The sequence below is a fragment of the Myotis nattereri genome (assembly GCF_964212035.1).
Source record: "Myotis nattereri genome assembly, chromosome: 3".
NCBI classification, from domain to species: Eukaryota; Metazoa; Chordata; class Mammalia; order Chiroptera; family Vespertilionidae; genus Myotis; species Myotis nattereri.
Window position 1 is genome coordinate 57,271,122 of NC_138077.1, and position 19,407 is coordinate 57,290,528.

Consider the following 19,407-nt stretch of genomic DNA (forward strand, 5'->3'; position numbering starts at 1 on the left):
GGAATGCTGAATGAATGGCTTGATGAGAAATTTCTATTGGCCTAATACAGGATTCACTACACTCTGTATTTTACAAAGCTTTAATTTTTATCAAATTTGCAAGTGACATGAAGTTTAAGACAGAAAACTTATGAGAGACAGAAACATAATCTAAAATATCCCAGCAGGCCAGAACAAAGATTATTTTTCAAGATAAAATGTAAATAGGATAATTGTATCTAAATGATATAAAAATTTTGCAAACATTTAAATATTATAATTCCTAGAGTTAGCAGGAGTTTAGAAAACCAGGTAATTTCATATTGTCTTGATAAGAGTATAAATAGGCACACCACCAAAGGAAAATAGACAATGTATAAAATGGGCCTTAAAAATAAGCATATTCTTTGACACAAAAAAACACTTCTGGAAATGCACAAATTGTGTAAAATAACCTAACCAGAGATAGCTATACAAAAGTATTATTAATGGCTGGGAATAACTATCAGTAACATATACATCTAATAGTACAGATTTTATAAGTAAACTAGAGGCCCGATGCATGAAAATTCATGCACTGGAGTGGGGTCCCTCAGGCCGGCCTGCACCCTCTCCAATCTGGGACCCCTCAGGGGATGTCCAACTGCCGGTTTAGGCCGGATCCCTGTGCCTAAACCGGCAGTCAGACATCCCTCTCGCAATCCAGGACTGCTGGCTCCTAACCGCTCACCTGCTTGCCTACCTGCCTGATCACCCCTAACCACTCTGCCTGATGGCCTGCTCACCCCCAACTGCTCCCCCTTGCTGGCCTGATTGCCCCCAACTGCCCCCCACTGCCAGCCTGCTTCCCCCAACTGCCCCCTCTGCCAGTCTGATCACCCCCAACTGCCCTCTCTCCTGGCCTGATCACCCCTAACCATCTCTGCCTTGGCCCCACCACCATAGCTTAGTCTGGAAGGACGTTCAGAAGGTCTCTTGGTCTAATTAGAGTATCACCCTTTTATTAGTATAGATCCGTGGTCGGCAAACCATGGCTTGCGAGCCACATGCGGCTCTTTGGCCCCTTGAGTGTGGCTCTTCCACAAAATACCATGTGGGGGTGCGCACGTACAGTGCGATTGAAACTTTGAGGCCCATGCTCAGAAGTTGGTATTTTGTGGAAGAGCCACACTCAAGGGGCCAAAGAGCTGCATGTGGCTCGTGAGCCACAGTTTGCCGAGCCGCAGTTTGCCAACCACTGGTATAGATGATGGTACTTACATAGCATGAAATACTATTTTGCAATGGTTCTCAGTGGGGGGGGGGGGGTGATTTTGCCACCCCTCCCTCCCAAGGGACAATTGGTAAAGTCTGAAAGCACCCCCCCTGCCCCCTGCCAACAAAGAATCATCTGCCCTCAAATGTCAATAGTGCCAAGAAACAGTCTTGAGAAACTCTACTATATAGTCTTTAAAAATTACGTTGAGGCAGAATAGTTAACGATATAGGGAAATGTTAAAATATCTTGTAAAAAATTTTAAAGTTATGAAATGCTGAGCAATTTCATGTGTGTGTGTGATAACAATGGGCTGCATTCAGTGGTAACTGATGATAGCAGTGTTAGGAGTGATTTTTCTTCTGCATTCTCTTCCGCATTTTTCAAAGTGTCTTATAACATGTATTACCTTGAACTTCAGTGAAGGAAAATATTTGATGAAGATTAATTTTCAAGGGTTGGTCTTTTCCATGAGCCGGGTGAAAAAGTTTTGATGGGTTTTGTTCATAATGAGCCTGCGGTCTTGGGCTAGATTAACCAAGATGCGTCTTATAAAATGTGGAATGAGGGACCTGTGGTCCTCTCCAGCCTGTGCTGGCCAGATCTCGCCTGGACTCTTGTGTTAAAGACTGGGCACCACATTTTATCAGTGTGTAGGAGTTGTATGTTTACACTGCACCTATTTATGCAGAGAAAAATGTGTTTTCTCTTGATTTAATGGAAGTGGTGATCTCAGTCTGACCCAATAAACTGAAAGTTCTCTTTGGGTGACTCTAGGATGACTCCCTAGGTAAATGTCCAGTCTTTCAGAGCTCCCCTCCTCCCTTCCACACAAGGTGTGGACAGTGGTTCACTTGGGACAGTACGGGAGAGAGGACCTAGACCTAGACCCACACCAGCTCCTGCAGATCCTGGCTCCCCCTGCTGGTCAATCCTGCACCCGGAGTGGTGGCAGCTGAGGGGGCAGTCTGTCACTGTCTGCTGCTGAAGCCGGGGGCTCAGCCACCTTCCTTCCTTCTCTAGTCCTGGTTGGGCACTACCTCATTCCTGCTGCTGGTGGATCTCTGGGGTCGGCCGGTGATCTCACACGTCTGTTAAGCTCATCAGCCAGACTCTCAGCCAACTTTGGCACCACTCTGTGGGGACACAGGAAAGCAGTATTGGCCACGCAGGAAGCAGCTCTGCCTAGAGTTGAACTCAGCCCTCCCTGCTAAACTGGGTCACTCAGTTATTTACTTAGGACATGCTCTTTTTCATGTGCAATATTTTCTTTGGGAGGCACTGCTAAGGAAAAGGGTGTTAGGGGGGAAAAGAAAGGCTGAACAGATGTGGGGATTGGAGATTAGGAAGTTGGGACATCGCACAAGAGCTCTCAAAACCTTCCATTTCACTGGACAGAGCCCCAAGCAGTGACACCCCCAGGAACTCCGTGGCTCCAATCCTCCCTCTCCATGAACCTGTCAGTGGGAAGGATGGAGACTATGAGGGAGGGGCCAGTGCAGGAAACAGGGCTGCACATTCCTGCAGGCAGCTCCTCCACAGGCTGCAGGACTGCGCCGGCTGCTCAATACCAGGACCACTGCTGACAACCAAAGTCACGGCAGCGGAGAAACACCGAGTGGACACAGGTGGGGCTCGGGCTCTGGTGCATCACTGGGCACAGGGCTGGTGTTAGCCACACAGCGATGCAGAAAGCAGGACTGGGGATGGTTAGGAAGATGTCACAGAAGCAGGAGGCAGTGAGGCAGTGAGGCACTGGAACAGAGTGCGGGCCTGGGGTGGCACTGTCCGCGGAGAATGGTGTGAAGGTGGGATGTGATTGTGGTTGGGGGCGAGCCGGTTAACAGATCCAACATCTGCACCCTGAGAATACATCACCATGTCCCCCACTCCACCCCTTCCAGGCAGGGTGCAGAGCAAACAGCCTCCAAGTCCCCTCCTCCACTCCACTGAGGGGCTGGAAAAAGGGAGAGAAGATAGAAATAGCTGGAGAAAGAGAAATATGTAAACATTTCCAGGAAAACACACCAAGATTGAAATCACAATGACCCAGAAAAAGCTAATGCTTGCTCATCGTTGGCTTCAGCACCCCATTTTCCCTGCTCATGCTAAGGTATTTCCTTTCAATACTAGTTATTGTCCAACAGGACATTTTGTGGTCCGACTTCCTTATTCTGCTCTTCAATGATTGAATGGGGCCAGCACCCATGCCACCCACTCACCCTGGGTTGTGGCTCTCACCTCCTGGAGGACGTGGAACGGGGGAACACAAGCATCCATTCTTTGTTAGCACAGGCTCCGAGGAAATAACCCACAGCACCAAACAATTGGTTTAATTTTATTTCAAAATTGTACAAAATGGCCATACGTGGCTCTAAAAAACTTTGTCTTCAGACACATGGAAATTCAGAAAGAACAATAAAACAGGTATCATTCACAGTGCAATGGAAAGGCTTTCTCTGAGGCAGAAGTTACAACTCTTCTTTCTTCTTCCCTAGTCTCTCGTGGTCTCCCTCCCGGAGGGTTCGAATAAAATTGGTAAATCCCAATTCCTGTGGGGAAGGGGAGCAGAGGAGGAAAAGAGGAATTTTAACCCCTGATGCAGATGTCATTCTCCCTCTCACTGCCCTTCTCTGACGCTCTGTGTACTCACTCCTCTGGGCAGAGAGACTGGCAGAACCCGCAGGGGCAGCTGGTGATGCAGGGTGGGTCTGCTTGCCTACGGAGAAGCCCTGAGAAGCGGGCGAGGAAACTCTCCCACCCTCTGTCTCCCTCCGGGCTCTGGAGACAGGATTTCTATGACAACCCCCTGAGACCCTCTTCCAGCCAGGCCCAGACCCTTGCCTCTCAGCTCTGATGGGCCAGCTGAGCCTTGAGGACTCCCTTTGCTGCCCCGCAGTGGCTGTTTCCCTGCCCATCAGCACAAAGAGCTCTGGGCAGGTTTCTCTCCCCAACTCACCGTCCGATCGCTGTCATATTTTTCTACAAACTTCCCATAGTGGTAGTAGTGGAAAGTGGGGTAGCCCTTGATGGCCTCCTGCTGACACAGGTCCTGGTTCTTCTCTTTGATGCAGTCAACAGCAGCGCAGCAGATCTACAGGGGAGAGAGGGAGGGTCAGCCCAGGGTCTCCAGTCCTGGAGCTGAGGCCTGGGCCTCCGCACACTGTGGCCCTTCCCCAACCGCAGGGAGGAGCTGCACCAGAGCACCCCCAGCCCGGAGCTCCCCGGAGCCTGGTGGTGCCTGTTTCCTATTTCCCACAGCCGGGTAAAGTTTGAGGGCCCGGCTTGGAGTGCCCTCAGACTGCCTTTTAAAATCAAGAGTACCGCAGCCCATTTGTACCCGCAGGTTTTGCATCTGTGGGGTCAACCAACTACAAATCAAAAATATTTGAACAAAGAAAAATCCCAGGAAGTTTCAAAAAGTGCAACTTGAATTTGCCACGTGCTAAGCTCTACGCTGAACCCACTGGAATGAAGTGATGTGTGGTGATCCCAAGGATACCGAGGGAGACGTCTGTATAATGACCACAAAGGAAACCTTGACGTGAAAGCAGTTGTAAACACGACAGGTTTTATGATACTTTCTGGGAGGCACTGTGGGATTCATTCATTTACCAACTAATATTCCTGAACATCTGCTTGGGAGGCAGTGTAGTTCCAAGGTTAAGAACAAGAGCTTTTTTTGTTTATTTTTAAAAAAGATTTTATTGATTTTTTACAGGGAGGAAGGGAGAGGGATAGAGAGTTAGAAACATCGATGAGAGAGAAACATTAATCAGCTGCCTCCTGCACACCCCCCACTGGGGATGTACCTGCAACCAAGGTACATGCCCTTGATCGGAATCGAACCTGGGACCCCTCGGTCTGCAGGCAGACGCTCGCTCTATCCACTGAGCCAAACCAGTTAGGGCAAGAACAAGAGCTTTGCAGTCCAGTTTCTCAAGTGTAAACCCTGGGTTGGCTGTATATTAAGACTTTAGGAAAATGACCTCACCTCCTGTGTCTCAATTCCCATCAGCACAGGGCCCTGGCACATAGTTAGTGGTCAGTGAATGCCGGCTGTTGTTATATTCACTCCTATGGGCCCCATACACAAGCCCTGTTCCCGCTAGAAGCTCAGTGTCTGTTCAGATAAAGGGAGTCAGAGAGAGACACTCCCAAAGCTAGTTAGGGGGTAGGGTGGAGGTGGTCCCGGGCGCCAAGAGAGTGCCAGCGAGTGGAGCAAAGGCACTGTGCATGGTTGCCATCCGAGCCGGGCCTGAAGGAGGAGGAAAGAAGGTTGGTTCCAGCCAGGAGGGCACAGTCCAGAAACTAGAAAAGAGTTCAGCAGGACCAAAGCAAGCAGAGTTTTGGGTCAGAAAGAGGTTCCCAAATTCCACAAGCTGGGTAGTATTTCCTTATTATTTATTGTTCTTTCAAAACAAGAGAGTCTAAGGCAGACACACAGAACGTTTTCCCCGTTCGGGGTCACAAAGCAGGGCAGGAGGGGAGAGGGCCCAGTGACGGCAACACGAGATACAAAAGCATCGCAGGGGAGCGGGGACCGATTCTGAGGCCAGGCGGCCTTGATCGAAGTCCCGCCATGTGTTCTAGATGCCAGGTCCAGGCTGACCTTGACAAAGTTCAGTCACTGAGCGACTGCTGCTCTCACTGCCAAGAGACACATAATAAGTGAGATCATTTTAGAGCCCAGTGCCTGCTCCGGAGGAATTAAAAGAGGGCGATTTGATAGGACAATAGCCAGAAGGGCTGCTTTTGCCAGATGGCCAAGGAGGCCTTCGCGAGGAGAGAGCATCTGACCTGAGCCCTGAGTGACGAGTGGGCAACCAGCTGCGTGATGAGCACCCAGACAGAGGCCAGCCCACACCAGGACCTGAGAAAGGAATGACCACGGGGTCTCTGAGAACCGAGCCCATTAAGGAATCCAGACTGAACTATCACCACAGCTTGAAGTGTTGAAGAACCACCACTCACACAGTTCTTCGGCTGCTGGCCACTGACATTTGAACGGAGGCTCCCTTTCCAGGTCGCAGAGCCCAGCAGGCCACCGACAGTCACATTTACTGGGTGAAGAGGGAGGTATGGCCTGCACTCTGGTCACCAGTGCGCCACACCTGTCCTCCCTCACCTGCCCTCACCCTGCTCTGCTACCTCTGTGGCTACACAACGTTCTCTACAGTACAACTTAATGGAGCAGAGTTTGCAAACTCACTGCACACAACCCCTATCTGGCTCTCATTCCTGTTCTATTTGGCCCACAGAGAATTTAAAAAAAAAAATCTGAATTAGCTGCCAACCTAAAAAAAGAGCCAAAAGATTTTTATATCAAAGTTTGGCTCGCCAACTTCTCCTTAAAAGCCAGATTTGATGGCACTTGCCCTGCGTTCTCACAGGCAACGCCTGGCTGGAGCAGAGGGCGTCTGTCTCCTTCAGGCGGGTCCAACCTGCCATTCCTGGCATCCACACGGAGCCCGATCCACCGGACCTGCAGGCCGGCCCCGGCAGGCTCCCGAACCCAGCTCACCCTCTTGAGCGCTTTCTGGGTTATTTAGAAACGCGAAGCAGATGCTCCTCTGGCCGGCTCTGGGTTCTGTTTCTCAGGGCAGGCAGGGAAGGGCCCGGCCCAGGGGAGACCCCACACCAGGGCTGGGCAGCTGTCCAGCCCCCCAGCCAGGGACCAGTGCTCCTCGCTATGCTGTGAAAGTGTTTGATGAGCGTTGCTCTGGGCTGCTGCTCTCCCTGCATCCACTTTAAATTATAAATTTAATTTGTATACATGCCCTGGAGCTGTGGGAAATGTAGTGTATGATTTTATAAATCTGCTAAATTAAAAATGTGTTCTCATTCGAAATCACCGAAACTCACTGCCAGCCGCACACACAGAGGGCGGCATCCAGCTGCAAAGGCTCCTCCACACTCAGTTTCCACGGGAGATGAGGGCGGCCCCCTCGGAAGGAAGTGGCATGGACTCTCGGAGGAAGGCAGCAAGCAAGCCTTTCTCATCCCTCCCAACCTCACCTGCCTAACGCCTCCCCCTTCACGCCCACTCAGGATGTGCACCGAACTCACCCGCAGCACCGAACGTACACCTCTAACTTCCAGATCTGCTCCCTGGTAGTTGGCTGTCAGTGCCTGGCTGTGTTCCCTTGGCCCAGCCCTTGCCACTGTCAGAGAGCAGGAAGTAAGGCCAGTGATGGGCAGGGCTGAAGGGCCTATCCCCCTGGCAAGGTCTCTCCAGGGACAGCCTAGTTACCCAAGAGGTAATCTGCTCATTAATGGCCCTGCTCTGGTTCCTTCCGTCTGCTCTCCCTTCCTCTATCCCCTCCCTCAGCAGCTTCCTGAGACCACCTCCCAAATACACCCCCTGCAGTCAAGTCCAGGCCCCCACTGGCTTTTGGGAGAACTCTGACAATTCCTGTTTATTGGATTCTGACTCTGCTTCTATCCGGCTGGGTAACTCTGGGCTAATCACTTAAACTCTCTAAGAGTTGATCTTTGAATGGGAAAGTAATAATACCTAGTTGATTAAGCTACTGTGAGGATTACATGACATACGCTTTTAAAGTATTAATGGGAGGCCCAGCTGGCATGGCTCAGTGGTTGAGTGTCAACCTATGAACCAGGAGGTCACAGTTCAATTCCTGGTTGGGGCACATGCCCGGGTTATGGGCTCGATCCCCAGTAGAGGGCATGTAGGAAGCAGCCTATCAATGATTCTCTGCCATCATTGATGTTTCTATCTCTCTCCTTCTCCCTCTTTGAAATCAATAAAAACATATTTAAAAAAAATAAAGCATTAATGGGCGAGGTACTCCCAAGAAATGTCAAATACATTATAGTTCCTTGATTCAATCAACATTTACAGAGGTCTCAGGAGTAAAGACTGCAGGGAATTCAAGGACAAATGAGGTCCCTGTCCTCAGAGAGCTTTTCCTTCTGATGGGCAGACAGTTTTGTAAACATGGGGTGAGGGGAACTATATACAACAGAGTCACAGCAGCCTCTGAGCCAATCAAGAGGAAGGGATGCCTCCTGGGATGACCCTCATACCTGGCCAAGAGCTGCACTGCGAGCCCTGCTCCACTACCAGGCTGGGCACACCTTGATGTACAGTGAGACGAGGCCCACCTTGCAGCCCAGTGGTCCCCTGACCTCTGCCTGTGTCCACCAACCTTGCACCTCGGATCCCTGTCCTCCATGGCCCCTGCCATAATGCCATCCATCCCAACACTAACAGTGTGCAGCCCTTTCTCCCCTCAGCCTGCCCACTGCTAAAGTCCCCCAGTAAGCTCCTGGGAAGGGGTGGAGGCTCCCCAGCTAAAATATGAGCTGCCTCACATGGCTTTATTGATTCAGTAAAATAAATCTCTGCAGGAGCTAATATTGACTTTGGCTATGAAAATGGAAGTGAGCGACCAGCTGCATATTGATTGGGGAAGAAACAGGGTCCAGCTTCTGGGTGGAAAAAAAATACAATTCTGGCTAAGAGGTGGATGTCAGAAGACCCAGTTCTGGCTGCAATAACCCACTGGGCACTCCACGGCTCCTCTCTGGGCCTTGGCCCCTCATGAGTAGAAGGAGAGAGCTGGACAGACCCGTGGTCATCAAATGCCAGCCTGTGGTCAGCACGAGAGCCAGCGGTTATGAATCACAAGTCCTGGAACCATCCCTAAGAGTCTGATTTGATAGCTCTAGGATGGCGCCCAGCAATAGGGCACCAGTAACATCGGTCCCCCAAGCCAGAGAGACAGATGCTTCCCTGAGGTTACTGAGAGCCACCTCCAGGAGCCCCATGCCTGGAGCAGCCTGGCACAGAGAGGTTACGTGTGCTTCTGAAACGAGGGGATTTCTGGCTTGGAATAAAGGAAGTTGGAAGGAGAGACAGAGGGAATGAGCCCAGAAAAAGGCCAGCAACATCACTGGCCCGCGTGAAGACAACTAAGCAAAAGGTGTATCAGTGTCTCAGAGGAGGAGGGGTCACCATGAAAATGGGGCTCCTGTGCATCAGTAGAGGGGAAAGGGGAAGAGGAGGGCTGGCCCTTGGCCGGCTGTGGGCACAGTCAGCCTGGCCTTGTCACAGACCTGGAGCCATGGAGACCTAAGCAGCCACCCGGGGGTAGGGCAGTGGGGGAGACCTCATATCCCCACCACGCTCCGATGTCCAGAGCACAGATTATTCTCCGGAGAGCAAAGGCTTCCCCATACAACCCAAAGCCCAGAGTGAGGGTGCCCTGCAGGGATGGGCCCTCCAGAGCGGGAGCAGCCATCCTGACGAATGCACAGGCCTCAGTGCAGAAACGGGATAGGTGGTGCGGGCGACGGGAGATGGGAAGCCCTTCCTGCCATGTCCCTCTCAATGCAGGCCAAGTGGCAAGAGCAGGAGAAAATGGTTCTGGTCCTATACCCCCTACGGGAGGGGTGAGGTGTACCTTCAAAGGCACAGCCAGGACTTGTGGGTGACGATGGGACTCCCTGAGTCTAGGGCAGGGTCCTGGGGTCTGAGTCCCCAGTGTGTCCCCACTCTTCACACATGTGCCTGTGCCCCAGCCTGGCTTCCTCTCACTTGCTGTCCCTCTAATCCAGTGGTTCTCAACCTTCTGGCCCTTTAAATATAGTTCCTCAGGTTGTGACCCAACCATAAAATTATTTTTGTTGCTACTTCATAACTGTAATGTTGTTACTGTTATGAATCGTAATGTAAATATCTGATATGCAGGATGGTCTTAGGCGACCCCTGTGAAAGGGTCGTTCGACCGCCAAAGGGGTCGTGACCCACCGGTTGAGAACCGCTGCTCTAAGCTCTCCCCATCCTGTTACTGCCCCTCTCGCAGGGCCGACTCAAGGTGATCCAGGCAGGCATCGGTGTCCAGCAGCCCCCACTTAGCCTGAGGCTTCTACAAGGAAGATGAGGCCCTACGGCAGAGATGCATGACCTTGGATTGGGTGTGTGGGGGTGCGTTTCTGGGACCCACCAGGAGACAGGTTCCTATGACGTTGTCCCAGGCTGGAAATGGTTGTCATGTTCATCTAGACCAGCACGCCAACTTTACAGAGGAGGGAACTCACAGCCTGGAGAGCTGATGGACTTCTCCCAGGTCACGCAGGTTAGCAGCAGCTAAGCTGCACCATCCTGAGTTCCGGGGTCTTCTCCTGGCCACACAACCCCTCGGCCCAGGGCCACACACCACCCTCACCAGGCAGCAGGTGGTAGCTTGTCCTGCCCTGCCTGCTGGAGCTGCTGGGGGGATGTGCCTGGGGGGCCCCCACTCCCCGAACACTAATCCAATCTGCAGGTCTAGCTTGTTAATTTTATGCTTCATCAGTCAGCCGCTGCAGGAGCCTTCCACTGACGAGGCTCCGTAGGCATAGCCTGCTCTCCTCCGCCCTGGATGCCTGTAGTCAACTTTTGTTGAATTTTTTTATTTGTATTTTTGATTATATAAGTAATGCACGACTACAGATCCTACTATAAAAAGGTTCAAGCTCTAAAAAAATAAACAGATAACCCCTCTTCTATCCTCTCCTCCAAGGAAGGGCTGCGACGGCTCAGTGTATCCCTTTTGGTTGATTTTGTAGCATAAATTCAGCGGCTCTATCCTGCCTTATGAAAAGAGAATGTCCCGGTTCCCAGGATCCCCAGGTCTCAGCAGATCCTATCTGGGAAGGGGACTGAATGGAAAGGAGGAAGGTGTGGGAATTGGAGACCGGGCAAAGTTGGAGGCAGGACAAGAGATGAAGAGGAGCACCCATACCTTTCGGTCATCTTTGAAGACGTCCGCAGTGGAGGTGAAGTATGGAATGACCTTCTTACAGTGCGGGCACCCTGTTGAGAGGGAGAGAGAGTGTTACACATGGGGGGCCAAAGCCCTTCCCAGGACCCCCAGAGAGGCCTTCCAGGGAGTGTCTCTCACTTAACAGACTGTGGGGCTCCTCTGACTCCCACCACCTGCACCCCCGACCGTCAGGGCCCATGCATCAACCCTGCCCCTCAAACCACCATCCTGTGTGTCTGCTGTTGGCATGAGGGCTTTGTCGGTGCCCTGTGCAAGCGGCAGGCCCACACCTACCCAGGACCTCCCATCCCACAGTTACCTTAGAGCAGTGGTTCTCAACCTTCCTAATGCAGTTCCTCATGTTGTGGTGACCCCCAATTTCATTGTTACAAATTGAACATAATTAAAGCATAGTGATTCATCACTAAAACAATATGTAATTATATATGTGTTTTCCGATGGTCTTAGGCGACCCCTGTGAAAGGGTCGTTCGACCCCCAAAGGGGTCGCGACCCACAGGTTGAGAACCACTGCCTTAGAAGGTGATGTGTGCTCAGGATTCTCTGAGCCTGTTACAAAGCCCCCTTCTCTTGCAAACCTCTCCATTTCATGACTGAGAAAGTAGGACTGGGAAAGGAAGGGGTGGAGGTGGGGGTGGCACAGGAGTAACCACACTGCCTGAGCCCCTGCTACTTCCGCTTTGGGGCTCACTTCCACATTCTCAGTAACCTCTACCCTCACCCCAGACCGAGCTGCCAAACCAGCTCCTGGTCCTCATGCTGTCCTTCTACCCTTCGCTCTACAATCCACCTGAACCTGGGATCCAGGAACGGGAAAGCCAAGGTCAGGCTAAGAGGACAAGCTGCATGGGGTCCTTAGGTTCCCAACCCCAGGAAGAGGCCCATCATGTAGACAAGGACCTGTGACTCCAGCGGCCCTGCAGGGGACAGGGGCATGCACACAGCCCCCCAGGCTCTGACGACAGCATCTCAGGCATAGACTGCACCTGTGTAGGGCCATTTTGTCCTTCTAGCCCAGTGAATCCAGGGCAGCATCCACTGAGGGGAGAGTCCGGGAAGATGCAGGCACTCTTGCCCAGACTCACTTTCTTGGCCCTTCCCTCAGCACCAGCAGATCAAAACCCAAGCCCACCTCCTCTTTCCACCATTGTCCTGACACTGAACACATGCCGAGAGAGCGAAATGCTTTCAGCGGAAGATCTCCCTGATGGTGGTAATTAATTCTCATCAAAACACAGGTGGGAGAGGCAAGATGCCCTGGCTCCAGCCAACTTCCTGACAGACAGCTGGGCCGGCCCTCCAGCCCGCCCTAGGCCTGGGGGGAGCCAAGGTGGCGAACAGAATGGCTCTGCTCATCTGCTTTCCCTCTTTTAAAAATAAGATAATAATGATTGGCATTTCAAAGGGTTTTGTGAAACCAAATTAAGCCTAAGCTACACTTTAGTCTGCAGTCAGCACTTGAAGGGCTCCCGAGATGGGCAGGACCACCCCTGTGGCCTGGCTGGTGGACTGGCCAGCTCGCCCCAGCACAGTGTGGTCCGTGATAGGGAGGGGGCTTAAAGGGATTTTCCATCCTCTGGACCAGGAGTAGAGAGGAAAGCTAGGCTGGTTATGGGTTACATTAGAACTAAATGAGACGAAGTGCCTAGCACGGCCTAACTCATGGCAGATACTAATAGATGTTTTTTAAATTGCCTCAATGGCAAATACAGGAATACCTCACTAATGTGACTCAACAGAGGTAAGAATAGCTCAAATTCATGAAAATTTCAGATTATGAAGACAGCATACAGTTTTTAAAACATTTATAGAGCTGAATGTATGTGCTGGCGGACAAGGCTTATCCAAGCTCACCTAGGTCACCTAGAGGTCCCTCATGAGCGGCCTGGATGCCTGCTAATAGCATCAGGCTGGCCAGGAATAAGCTACCCTCTTTCCCCAAATCTGGTATCACTAATTGTTCCTTTCTAACTTCTCTGCTTATGGAAAGTACAAAGGTAACTGTCGGCCTAGTGCAAACTCCTATTACCATCAATTTAAAGTCTCTAAGTCTCAGATTAATGGCCTCCTGTTGCATCTAATCTTTTCATTATCCAAGAGAAAGAGCATAGCAATTGAATGGCTGTAAGGGAGGCGGGTTTAGAAAGGGCATAAAGATGCTGCCAGGGTGTCAGGTGGGCGAGAGAAGCACAATTTTTTTGATCTGGATTCTTTTAAAAAAGGCACCACCACTGTATAGCAGGAAACCAGAGAAGTCTCCCAGAGAGAGGGAGAGAAACAAAGACTGAGGACAGAACAGAATTCCAGTTCTGGATACTCAGCCACACCGGCCTGAGAAGGGCAGTCACTGTGGCCAGACCATTCAGAGCAAATGGGGCTTGGCCTAGGGGAGAACAGTGAAACAGCAGGAGGAGGATCTGTGTGGAAGTTGGGGAGGTGGGGGTAGTGAGGGGGATGTGCAGGGAGGAGATGGGGGAGGGATATGGAGGTCAGATTTTGCTTTTTATTTTGTATCTACCTCTATCAGGTGTTTGACCTTTCTGCAGAATTTAGTCTTTGTATATGAATGAGTATATACTATAGACTATATCTATTATAAATAAATGTATAATATTATTATTATTGTTTATCCTCACCTGAGGATATTTTTCCATTGATTTTTAAAGAGAGTGGAAGGGGGAGAGCCACAGAGAAAAAAACATTAATGTGAGAGAGATACATCCATTGATTGCCTCCCACATGCCCCTGAGCTGCAACCAAGGTACATGCCCTTGACTGGAATCGAATCCAGGACGCTTGAGTACAAGGGATGATGCTCTATCCACTGTACCAAACTGGGTATTTTTATTATTAAAAACTAGAGACCCGATGCACGAAATTCATGCAAGGGGCTCGGCCCCCCCCCGCGGCAGCAGCTGCCTTGGCCCTCGCAGCCCTGGCTTCGTCCAGTCTAATTAGCATGTTACGCTTTTATTATTATAGATTGTTAACGGCTTGTTTGTCTTTGGATAGTTCCCCTCCCCCCAATATTGTTTAACCCCCTGATTAAAATGTCTTCGATCTGGAGCAGAGTCCAGAGATTATAGGCACCAAGCCCGTTGCCGCAAGTTGAGTCGCTCAGTGACTCACCCTACGTTTAAAGTTATCTCTTGCCAGGGTGAACTGTGAGTCCTTGAGGCCAGGCAGGGATCACGCCTCCTTCCCTTGCGTTCTGGGTCCAGGACTTCACTCAGCACACAGCTGGTATTTGAGGGAGGTCCTTAGCACCCCAACAGGGTAGGAGTCCCTGCCCCAGAGTCACAGGGTGAGAGGGGTGTTTCCAGGGGTAAGCCTGGTCTTTCTAACATCCACCCAGAGCTGGTCAAGGACTCCAACTTCTACAGCCAGGATGTCACTTGCTGCTGAGAAAGTCCCTACTCTCTGAATTGAATCTGTGACAGAAAAGGAGCATCAGGCTGCAGAACAGCTATCACGAACAAATCACCCATTGAATCTACCAGGACTCCGTTCTGCGCCCTCACTCTGCCTGGAAGGAAGCCGCTAACCTCTTAATCCCCAGTCCTCCAGGCTCACTCTAAGGACAGTGAGGACAGAGACAAGCTGTGTAAGGAACCCAGAGCACAGTCCCCCCCAGCGAGATGCGTTAGCCGCCTGAGGGCGGGGTCTGAGGCTGGGCCCAGGAGGCAGCCCCTTCCAGACAATGAGGGCTGAGGAGAGACCCTGCGGGTGATTGACACTTGACAAGTGGGGGTAGGAGGGGAGCAAACAGGAGGGCTGGCTGCCACCCAGCAGGGTTATGACCAGCTCAAGCTGCTGGCTTCTGCAGAGCCCGGCTTTGTTATCCCCCCCCTACCCCCCATGAAGCTGGGCATAACCTGGCGGAGAGAAGGGCGACAGGAAAGTGGGACGTTCAAGAGCCTGGCCTTTTATGGATCAATTAACTTCCAAATGGGAATACACAAAACCTGAGGTCACAAACACCCATGTTAGCAGGTGTGTCACTTCCTCAGCTCAGCTTAAGCTTTGATTTAAAGGGAATCGCAGGGTCTCAGGAGCTGGAGCGAATGTGGCTGCTTCACCACAGCTTCAAAGCCACTGGGAAGGTAACGCCAAATTCCCAGGTTTGAAGAAGTCAGTGTCGGGAGGGATGGAGGGAGCCGAGGGGCAGAGGGAGGAAGTGGCCGGTGGGAGGCAGCCAGCCTGGAAGATCCCGGGAACATGAGGAGACGGAGTACTCACATGGCACATCCCTGCCACAGCCAGCAGCGGAGGGCTTTAGGACTGATGTGAGGGAGGCTCCCAGGAGGGAGAGAACCTGACAGCTGACCGACACAAGGGGCCCTGGATTTGAAGGGCAGCCTGGAACGAAACTGGGGGCCTTGCTTACCGCAGAGGTGAGCCCCGACTCAACCTGCGGGTGCCCTGGTCCCAGGGGTGTCCTCGTGGTTCCGTCCGGCCCACCCCTCTCTCACCCCCAAGTGAGCACCCCAGCTACTTACAAGGGGCATAGAACATGACCAAGGTGTGTTTCTTCTTCTTCAGCGTCTCCCGGAAGTTGTCCCCCGTCAGATGCAGCACACTGGTCTGCTGCTCTTCCCAGGTGGGCTCTGGGGGTGGGGGGGCCTCGGGGCTGCAGGGAGCCGGGGTGGAGGGGACACAGTCATCAGGAGAGGCTCATGTACATGCAAGTGCTTCCGCCCCTCCCCCTCTCCCCCCACACCACGCAGGGGAGCACGAGAGAAACCCCTTTGCTTCCTTTCTAAAGTTTAATTTAAAACCTCTGTTTAAACATGAAAAAATCTGTACCATCAGCAAAGATTCCCGATTCCCTCGGAAAAGCCTGAGGGGAAGCCACTCTGTGAAGGTGCGGAAGAGCTGAGCCCCTTCAGGGCGGGGCCGCCTCGAGGGTATGGGCCCTCACTCCTGGCCATGGGCATAGCAGCTCCTCCACCCGGCTCCCCTCCCGCCCCGTTTCTTCTGGGACCCTGAAGGCCGCCCACTACTTCCTGTTCCTGAACCTTTGTTCTGGTGGAGAGAGCATGGGCCAAAGAGTGCAGTGGGTCTGGGTTCAAATCCAGATTACTTACCAACAATGTGACCTTAGGCAAGTTACTAACCTTCTCTGAGCTTCCATTTTCTTTTCTGTTAAATGAGTACAATGATACCTACTTCCTGGGATCCTTACAGAGAGCGGAGGGTGCATGTAAAGCACCTAGCCAGCCAAGCAACTAACAGCGGCTGAGAGTCTATATGCTCTGATAAGTGACCGGCACGTAGTGGGTGTTTATAATTTCTCATTCTCTGTCTGTCCACTGGTTCCCTCCCCCTGCCTCTCAAAAGTACAGATAGATCTCCAGGGTCTTTTAAAGCCTCTGTTGCCCTTGCCCCCTTCTCTACAGCCACGTCCTCTCTCCCTTCGCTGAGAAGTGTCTCTGGGGGGAGTTGGGGGGTTGGTCTGCTCCCAGTGCTGACACAGCCCCCTGCATTCTCTCCTTCGCCCCTGTACCCCGACACCCCATGGCCACCCTCACCTTTCAGAAGCTCTCTCTCTCTGGTTCTATGTCTCATCCCCTGCAATGCCCCAAAGCTCCCATTCTGCATAAGCTGGTGTTTCTCAAAACACTGGGGCTGAAGGTCCCACTCACACTTCCTGAATCAAAGCTTCAAGGACAGCAGCCCAGCATCTGCGCTTTAACTCAGCACCTCAACACCAGGTAATGCTGACATATATCCAAGCCTGAGGTTCAAGGTCCTAACAAAGTAACTCCATTCAGATGCTGCTGTTTTGCAGTTCTCGTGTCACTTTGTGACTTTAACTGGTTCCCAAATGGGCATCATTATAACATAGACCAGGGACCTTGCAGAGGCTGGAATAGGTCTTCTTTATCTCGCCCTCAGCAGAAATGAGGAAATAGTCTTGGATATTTAAGGTGTGTGTGTATGTGTGTGTGCGTGCGCACGTGTGTTGGGGGAGGGGTGTAGATAGCAGAAAGGCTCCTCAGTTGTGTCCTAACAATTCCTGCCTCTCAAGCAAGGCCCGAGGCTTCCTCCATTTCCCAGGGCACCTGTGTGACAGCTCAGTTAGTCCTTCACAGGACAGGGAAATGCTAAGAACTGTATGTTCTTAAGTCCTGGGGTGAGTTGGAGGGCCCTTGGGCCTGTAACTGCAAGGCTACTCAGGTTCTCTGGACTTCCTGACTGTTGTGGGAGGGACTGTGTCCCCCCAAGTTCCCATAGTGAAGTCCTAACCTCTAGTACCTCAGACCGTGACTGCATTTGGAGGCAGGGTCTATAGAGGCAATTAAGTTAAAATGAAGTCACGGGGTGGGCCCTACTCCAGTCTTACTGGTGTCCTTTTAAGACAGAAGAGGACACAGGGAGAAGACGGCCAAGGAGAGAGGCCTCAGAAGAAACTAACCCTGGAGACATCTGGTCTTGAACCTCTGGTCTCCATAGGTGTGAGAAAATAAACTACTTGCTCTCTGAAATCTTATTCTCAGCCCCAGAATGGCCCGGGCTGCACTGTGGACACTGAGGAGGTCCCGTGAGCCACCAGCGAACCTGGGTGCAAGTGAGTCCAGCTCTCCATACGAAGAGCCGTGTGTTTCCTTCATCCATTCACAGGGATGGGACAAAGTGCAGATGATGACACCTGGGGCCGAGACCTTGGGAAAGGGGGCGGGGGGGGGGGCGGGGCTCTAGAAAGAGAGTAGAAGGCTTACTGGAGCTGAGAAAACTGCATCCAGAAAGGCTACCAGCGGCCTCCTGGGTGAGGACCGTGGTGAACACACCAGACGTGGCTTTAGGATTGGGGAAGTCAAATTGGTCTTGGCTTGTGGCCCTGAGCCAAGGGCAGTAGCTGCTAAGGTTTAATTCTCCTCCTCAAGGCCGTCTCCGGTGGCCGACAGCCAGGAGTCGGGATGTACTACCAAGACCATCAAACTTACTTTCGAATCCACTCAATAAAGTTCTTCTTCGTTCTGAGCACGGGCACTGCATATTTCTCTCCGTTCTTAAAGTACTTCAGTGTGGGGAACTCGGAGATGTGGAATCTTTCTGCCAGGGCCTTGTTGACAGTGGCATCGACAGCTGCAAGGACACCAGAGCTCTGGGATGGGGGAGAGGCCAACCATGCACGACAGCCTCAGACACGGTGCAGGCAGAACAGAGGAGCCCAGACGACAGCCCCCTGCTCCCCTGCCCCCGGGCCTGCAGGGACTTCACTGTGGGGTGGCTGGCCCCAGGGAATGACCAAACACTGACACGGTCATCATTTCTCCTTATGGGCCGAGATGAGGCTTTTAAATCTGCCCACCAAGCAGGCTGGGCAGACAGACTGTGGCTGTTCCCAATAGCCAGCGACCCAGAGAAAAGAGGGAGAATCCTGGGGCTTCCCCTCAAGGCCATGACCTGACAGAAGCTACCTGGACAGGCTTGGGAATGTAACCCCAGTCTCTCTGCACCCCTCCATCCCTGGTAGGGCCCCACCCATCTGACTCGGAAACGTGGAAGTACTACAGATCTCCAGGGGCCGGGAGAGCTGCTGCAGAGCTGGCAGGGAAAAGCCATTGCAATGATTCATGTCACTGATTCTTCAGACAAGAATGTGGGGGGGAGGTTAGGGGAAGGATGCTTACGTCTGCTTCTCCGTGGAGGACTTCCGCTGCACTCTCAAACTCTGGCTTCATTTTCTTACAGTGTCCACACCCTGCGGGGAACAATCGAGAGAAACCATTCCCATGGCAGGGAGGCTCTGGGGATGTCCCCTGCCGCCACCTCTGCAGGACAGCTCGGCCCTGCTCCCAGGGGCGCCCGGGAGAAAAGAAGAATGAGGACAAAGAAATCGCGCCAAATCCACTGGGGAAGCTTCAGCGCCAACGAACCACCTATTTCTCTTCTATTCACAAAATACTTCTCATTCACATATTTCTATGGCATTGAATTCTGTACTGCCTTATTGTCTTCTGATATTTAGGAGCAGCCAGGGCATCTTTTTAAAACAGAAATCAGATTAAAAACAAACAAACAAAAACCCTGGTTAAACCTTTCCCATGGCAGGTACATTAAAATCCAAACTCCTTACCCCAGCCACAAGCCCACACCACCTGGCCCCTCCCATCTCAACCCCCTCCTGCCCTCTGCTCTGCAGCCGTGACCCCCTTTCTGCTCTCTCACTTCACCTCAGGGCTCTTACGCTGGTGCCTGGGACACGATCTTCCCCCAGGTCTTTGCATGCCTCACCCCTTTATTGCAATCACGCTTCAGTACAAATTTCACGTCTGCAGAGAAATTCCCTGGACACCTAACCCAAAAAAGCCTCACTCCATCATGATCTCTTCCAATGTCCTATTTATTTTCTCAATTGGACTCAAAACAGCTG

At 51.8% G+C, this 19,407-nt stretch overlaps 1 protein-coding gene across 2 annotated transcripts in view; it reads right to left on the bottom strand.

The window, feature by feature from the left end:
- Positions 1 to 3,552: 3,552 nt before the first annotated feature.
- Positions 3,553 to 19,407, bottom strand: part of PDIA5 (protein disulfide isomerase family A member 5) — an 85,357-nt gene continuing 69,502 nt past the window's right edge. For both annotated transcript variants that reach the window (XM_081085282.1, XM_081085283.1), the window contains exons 12-17: positions 18,665 to 18,735; positions 17,975 to 18,135; positions 15,527 to 15,657; positions 10,987 to 11,057; positions 4,194 to 4,328; positions 3,553 to 3,786 (exon numbers count right to left, since the gene is read on the bottom strand). In XM_081085282.1, coding sequence (XP_080941408.1) covers positions 3,706 to 3,786; positions 4,194 to 4,328; positions 10,987 to 11,057; positions 15,527 to 15,657; positions 17,975 to 18,135; positions 18,665 to 18,735 — 650 coding nt within the window. In that variant the 3' untranslated portion in view covers positions 3,553 to 3,705. The remainder of the gene's footprint in view (positions 3,787 to 4,193; positions 4,329 to 10,986; positions 11,058 to 15,526; positions 15,658 to 17,974; positions 18,136 to 18,664; positions 18,736 to 19,407) is intronic.